Source organism: Nematolebias whitei, chromosome 15, assembly GCF_014905685.2.
Source record: "Nematolebias whitei isolate Nwh7 chromosome 15, NemWhi1, whole genome shotgun sequence".
NCBI lineage: Eukaryota > Metazoa > Chordata > Actinopteri > Cyprinodontiformes > Rivulidae > Nematolebias > Nematolebias whitei.
The window spans coordinates 16,212,568-16,219,324 of NC_056512.1; the positions used below are offsets into that span (position 1 = coordinate 16,212,568).

Sequence of the window (6,757 nt, forward strand, 5' to 3'; positions counted from 1 at the left end):
GTCAGCAAAGGTCAAAGGAAAAGTTTACAAGACAGTGGTGAGACCAGTTATGTTGTATGGTCTGGAGACAGAGACATGGACAAAAAGACAGGAGACAGAACTGGAAGTGACAGAAATGAAGATGTTGAGGTTCTCCTTAGGAGTGACAAGGATGGATAAGATCAGGAATGAGATCATCTGAGGTACAGCACAGGTTGAACAACTGGGAGATAAAGTTAGAGAGACCAGACTGAGGTGGTTTGGACATGTCCAGAGGAGGGATAGTGGTTTGGACATGTCCAGAGGAGGGACAGTGGTTATACTGGTAGAAGCACATACACATCACACACAGCGCTCATCAGATGTGACTCGACTCCATGTTTGACTCGTGTTTGCACTGCAGGCATGCGACCGCTGCACTACGCAGCCTGGCAGGGGAAGGCGGAGCCTATGAAGATGCTGCTGAAGGCGGGCTCGTCCGTCAACGGCCAATCAGACGAGGGACAGATTCCTCTTCACCTGTCTGCGCAGCACGGCCACTATGATGTGGTGAGTCCACTCTGCACTGTGCGATGCAAAGGTTCTAACAAACCCAATAACCTTAAAACTTCTCTTGTCTTCAAAAAGTCATTATGGTTCATGCAAAGGTTAATAATTAAACTAAACCTTGTTGTCCGTTCAATTACATACATGTTGCTGAAGAAATATTCAGATGGAAGAGCCTTCAGGATAAGGAGAAAGGCAGCAGCTAGAAGCTAAAGGAAGACAAACACTAGCTAAAAGTAGGAAAATGGTCGCTTGAAGCTGAAAGTGTCGAAAGGCTTCCAAAAGTTCCAAAATACCAGTTTAAAGATAAAGGAAACAAAATGCTAGCTAAAGGTGAGGTTAAAAGTTAAATGTACCAAAAGTCTAGACTGTAGAAGAAAAAGGTACCTAAAGGGAGCCAAATACAAAATACTAAAATATTAGCTAAAGTAGCAAAATGATAGCAAGAAGAAAAAAGTGGCAAATGTCTAGCTTAAAGTAGCAAAAGGGTAGCTAAAACCTAATTGTAGCTCAAAGCTAGGTAAAAGTAGCAAAAGAGTAATTAGAAACTAAAAGTTGCAAATAGCCAGCCTAAAATCACAAAATTACAAAATTATCCTAAAGCTATCTTAAAGTAGCTAACAGATAGCTAAAAGCTAAATGTAACAAAATATAGCCAAATTTTAAGCTAACATTAGCTAACCGTGCTGCGAGTAACAAAAGTTTAGATACAAAGAGTAACATGATAGCTGAATGTAGTAAAATAGTGGCTATATGCTAAAAGTAACATAATGCTAGTCTAAAGTAGCACTTTAGCTCTGATTTGTTGTTTTGTTTACTTGCTGGAATGTATGTGGGAATGTGCAACTTTTTATTGAGCAATATGGGCTTTTTATTTGTTTTTTATTTTATTGTGGTGTTCACATGATTTTCTTGTTTGTAATGTATTTAATTATGGAAGAAGCTTTGTTTAGCGCACAGTGTCCAAGACAAGTTTCCCCTTGGGGACAATAAAGTGCACGTCTATCATTTCCCCTGCTTTTCCTTGCTAAAGATCCTGTCACACTTGAACATTTTAGACAATTTATGCCGAAAATGGTGTTCAAGATGCTGACATATACTGAAAATGGAAATAAAAAATCAGCTGGAAGCCTCTTTTGGATGTAGACATACAGTATTGCTAATGAGTTGAACCAATATGTAACCTATGTTTAACATGAGTAACTTATCCATAACTTGATTCTAGCAGATATGTAACTTGTTGTATGTTGTGGAAATGTTTCATGTACATTACAGAGATGTTCGAGGTAAGTTGTTCACTGGTTAGAAATAAATTACTTATATGCTTCACAATTGCTCAGCTGCTTTCCAACACATCTGAACTTAAACATAACTTACCTGTTGCCTCCCCTTAACTTATGTCTAGCTTATCAGCAACATGTTGACGTACGCAGATAATTTTGTGCATGCACAAAATTTTAGGTTGTCATGGGCATACATGTGTAGATCAGTGTATCAGCGTGCTGGTAACTTGTTAAACACTTATACTTCACTTATGGGACTTCCACCAGCATGTTTGCCACTTTTTTTATAGGTTGACATAAGCTGATGCTTTATGCCACTGTGTGACAGCCTCTTTAGTAATCTCTTTGAGTAATCTCAGTAATTAGTTGTTAGACTAATTACTAATTAACTAATTAGCTAATTGGCTAATTAGCTAATTAACTAATTACTAATTAATTAATTATCTAATTACTAATTATTAATTAATTGTATAGTAATTTTGTTTGGAATATATTATGGGGACAAGGGGCAGATATTATAAAAACTCATTCTTCTTCTGCTGCCATTCATTTTATTTCTGTGATTGTATATCTTTTTTCTTTTCTTTTCTTTAAATTGTATTATATTTGTTGTTTGGATGAAATGAAATGAATAAATAAAACATACATACATACATACATACATACATACATTAGTCTCGATCACAGACACTGTCAGTGTTACTGAAACTGTATCTCATTCATATCGTTGAAAAATGGAGACAACATAAACATCAACAAATATATCTTAACACAAGAAAAGGAACTGAGAAAATTATAAGGCTTTTGACTTTTTGCTTTAACAAAGAAAATATAGAGCAAACTGCATTTTTAATGACAGAACAACCACAGTGAAATATAACAGATTGTGTACAGCGGCGAACACACCCCTGAGGAGTGAAGAGCGGCGCAGAGAGTTCGCAGGCTTCACAAACGAAGGACCAACACTTCAACTTGATTAAATAAACATGATTTACTCAAGGTAATAGACCAGGACGTAATGTGCAGCACGGCCACTGTGCAAAGACAAATAAATACAAATGACACAAGATGAAACAACTCACAGATTGAAACATGAATGATTTAACGGAGTGAAAGTAAAGAAGGCACTGCGGTGAACGTTAGCTTTAAAAACAATGCTGGTAAAGCTCTTCCATTCCATCAAGGAAATAGCTGAAAGTGAGTTTTAGTGTGAAACTCTTTGATCGGTCAGTAAAACCAGGAAAGTGCTATTCATGATTTTGTCCTTATGTCATTAACTCTCAGTTCTGAGCAGGGTGAAGATTTCAGCAACTTTTATCCAGTCACTCTGGCACCTGTTAATTAAAGAAAAGAAAAAGACTAAAGACAAAAACATTCTATTATGGTGTTTATTTATATTAGAACTTCTTTTCCTTCTTTCAGCTGCTCCCTTCTTCAGGTGTCGCCACAGTGAACTAACTCACACAAAGATTTATGTTAGAAACATAATATGATTTATGAAAACTGGATTTTGTTTTTGGAGTTGGTGGAAATCTGGATTGTCGACAAATTCGGAAATGTCAGCAGCTGTTTAAGCTGTTTGGAAAGTGTGTGCCGGGGTTGGCAACACTCAGACTCTGTGCGAGCTATCTGTGGACCTGTATCAGAGCTGAGCAGGCAGAACTGTGGAACTTTGTGGCAGAGTTCATGGACGGTTGGAAGGAATAGATCTTGGAGAAGTTGTAAGGCTGACTTGGACTTAAATAATCACAATTGGGCTGTTAGGAGTCGGCATGAGATGTACTAGCGAGACTGTAAAAGGCAGACGCGAAAATTAAAGATCTCGGCCTGACCCAAAACAATGTTGAAATCTGGCTCTGGCCTTGGAAGGCTGACTATCTCAATTTTTCCTTTGATGATATGGAAATAAGATGCTCTGATACCCTCCTCACACTAGGGAGGCTGTGGCTGAGTGGTTAGAGCAGCCGTCCTCCAATGCAAGAGTTGGGGGTTCGAATCCAGCAGCAGTCACATGCCAAAGTGTCCCTGGGCAAGACACTGAACCCCTCATTGCTTCTGATGTGTGTCCCATCAGTGTATGAATGTGATAAAGCTCTGGTTAGTCTCTTTAGAATTATTTGTTCAATTAGCTTTGTATAGATCTAGTAGAGTGCTGTATGAATGGGTAAATGAGGCATAGATTGTAGTGTAAAGTGCTTTGAGTATCTTGATCAGATAGAAAGGCACTATATAAGTACAGTCCATTTACCATTTACCCCTTCCCCAAGGACGTGGAACAGTGTCAGAGCTCAGCCAAGCTGGCTGATAAACAAACACCTCTTATCAGGACTATGACTCTGGGCTCTGGACTGTGCTGTGCTACGACTTCCCCTCAAACTCATGCCATCGCCAGCTTTCCTCATTGCCTCCACTGGTGCAGCAACCTAGGAGATGCTAAGGTTGCCAAAGGGCTGTGTTGCTCACCTTGCAGCCGTGCTGGGACCCCCACCCCCTACCCATGCCACACACATACCTTTATGCGTTATGTCTATTTATGTGCTTTTTATGTTGCACTGAGGTCATTTTTTTGCAACTTTCATACTGTGTTCCGTAGAACACAACGCGAGATTTGATTTTTTTTACACCTACCCTCCCCACTCATGCTTGTTTTGCCTTTTCTGAAAACAAGGCTGCGCCTCCAGAGGTGGCGGCCTCAGTCGCCTCCGTCTCCCCATGTTAGTTGTTGTTTATGCTGTTCTCTTGGACGGGCTGTACTGACAATGCAATTTTGTTGTGCTTCGGTGCTATGACAATAAAGCTGATTCTGATTCTGACTTGGCAATTTGTTTTTGTGTCAGATGTCCTTCCTTACACAACCACAGACCACCGAGCTACCACAGCCCTCTGTGTGGAGCAGAGAGCTGCTATCTAGGGCACCCAGGGAAGCAGATGGTGGGGGTTACGGACCATGCTCAAGGACTCAGAGTGGAGCAAATGAGGGTGGAGACAGATGTGGGTGCTTCACCTTTCCCACCCACATTTGAATGTTGTTGGTCCGGGGAGTCAAACTGGTGACCTTCCGTTCAAAGGCCCACCTTCTCTAACCTCTGCGCCACCGCTCCCCCATTTAACAGAACACTGTTTATAAATCGTGTCCACATAATTTATTTTTGACAAACGACAGTGTCAACCCGTAAAAAACAGGAATGAAATCTAAACTTTACCCTATTTTGTTTCATTTGAATGGAACAAAGTTCAGTCAGATCATCTGGATGGTTTCTTTTTTGTTGAGACGTTTCATCCTTCATCCAAAAGGACTTCATCAGTTCGAGGAGCCACAAACAAACTCAGTCCCACAAGCAGCACACTCCATTAGTGGACCAAACAATTTGCTGGTGATAAGATGGTTTCTGGGGCCAACCCTCTCCCCCATCAACTCCTCTGAGGCACATATTTCAATATGTGCATGGGCTTTGTTGTTTTGAACAACTTTGACTATGGCTGCCTGAGAGGAGTTGACGGGGGAGAGGGCGGACCCCAGAAACCATCTTATCACCATCAAACTAGTTGGTCCACTATGGGAGTGTGCTGCTTGTGGGATTGAGTTTGTTTGTGACTCCTCAGACTGAAGAAGTCCTTTGGATGAAGGATGAAACATCTCAACACAAAAAATAAAAAGAAAAGAAAAGAAACCGTCCAGATGACCTGACTGAACCTTGTTGAATTTTTTTACCTGGATTACTGAGCATGGACTTTAGTGTTTATATAAAATTTGTAATGGGCAAAAACTGATCACAAGAAAATAAAAATCTCAAGAGAATCCTTTTCAGCTGATACTGACCAGATTCACTGACAGCCACCTTTGATTTTATGTTTAGTTGTAACTAGCTCGTTCATTGATAAAATCAGGAGAAGGGGCCTCCATTTAGTTCTTACAATACAAGAACAATAAACAAATCATACAACAGCCGTTAAACTGGAAATATGTTTTTTAACGTTGATGTTATGTTTAGATATAAAACTGACAGGAAATGGATTTAGATGTTAGTTACCTGCATCATCCTCACATGTTTGTCTTTTTCTGATGTTTTTTTATGTTTGCTTCCTGTTTCTTGACTCAAGTCTGAGATGCTGCTGCAGCACCAGTCCAACCCGTGTATCGTAGACAATGCTGGGAAAACTCCTTTGGACCTGGCATGTGAATTTGGCAGAGTTGGGGTAAGAGCTTAAGCGTGTTGCTGAAAACAACGTCAGCAAGTTGATGTGTCAGTGTTGCTGATGTTCTCCTCGTGTGTGCAGGTGGTCCAGTTGCTGCTCTCGAGCAACATGTGCGCTGCTTTGCTGGAACCTAAAAAGGGAGACACAGCCGACCCGAATGGGACGTCTCCGCTCCACCTGGCTGCCAAGAATGGACACATAGACATCATCAGGTGCGCGTTCATCACATGCACACATTTCCAGGCACTATTAGTTGAATTGTCCTTCATGATATGACTACAGATCCACACTGTGCTCCATTTTTGTTTCCCTAAAGGTATAATAATCTCATCCCAACAGGGAAATAATCTTATTTTTGGTTCTGTTTTTGCTAAAAATCCATTACAGCACTGTTGCCATGGAGACGTGAACAATAAACAAAACGCTTCAAGTTAAAATATCCCAGCTGAGTTATGTTAGGCTGCAGTTAAACACACAGAAAAGCCAGCTTTTATCACTCTGCCACAGTGAAACATGAGAGGGGAAATGAAAGAGAGTAGGAGGAGGGAAAGATGAGAAAACAGGAAGGAGAAGATGAAGAAGACGGAGAGGCAGATTAAAGTCTGTCAGAGCTGATCGAGCAGAACGTGCCTCTCAAGAAGTGACACTGATAAATGATGCTCACTAGCTGTGGCTTACAGTCTGTGGATCTCTCTCTCTCTCTCTCACACACACACACACACACACACACACACACACACACACACACACAC

General features: G+C 40.7%; 1 protein-coding gene across 1 annotated transcript in view; it reads left to right on the top strand.

The window, feature by feature from the left end:
• Nucleotides 1-6,757, top strand: part of caskin1 (CASK interacting protein 1) — a 259,915-nt gene that overhangs the window by 156,644 nt on the left and 96,514 nt on the right. The window contains exons 6-8 of the mRNA XM_037689337.1: nucleotides 342-528; nucleotides 5,910-6,005; nucleotides 6,087-6,217. Of these exons, the coding sequence (XP_037545265.1) occupies nucleotides 342-528; nucleotides 5,910-6,005; nucleotides 6,087-6,217 (414 nt within the window). The remainder of the gene's footprint in view (nucleotides 1-341; nucleotides 529-5,909; nucleotides 6,006-6,086; nucleotides 6,218-6,757) is intronic.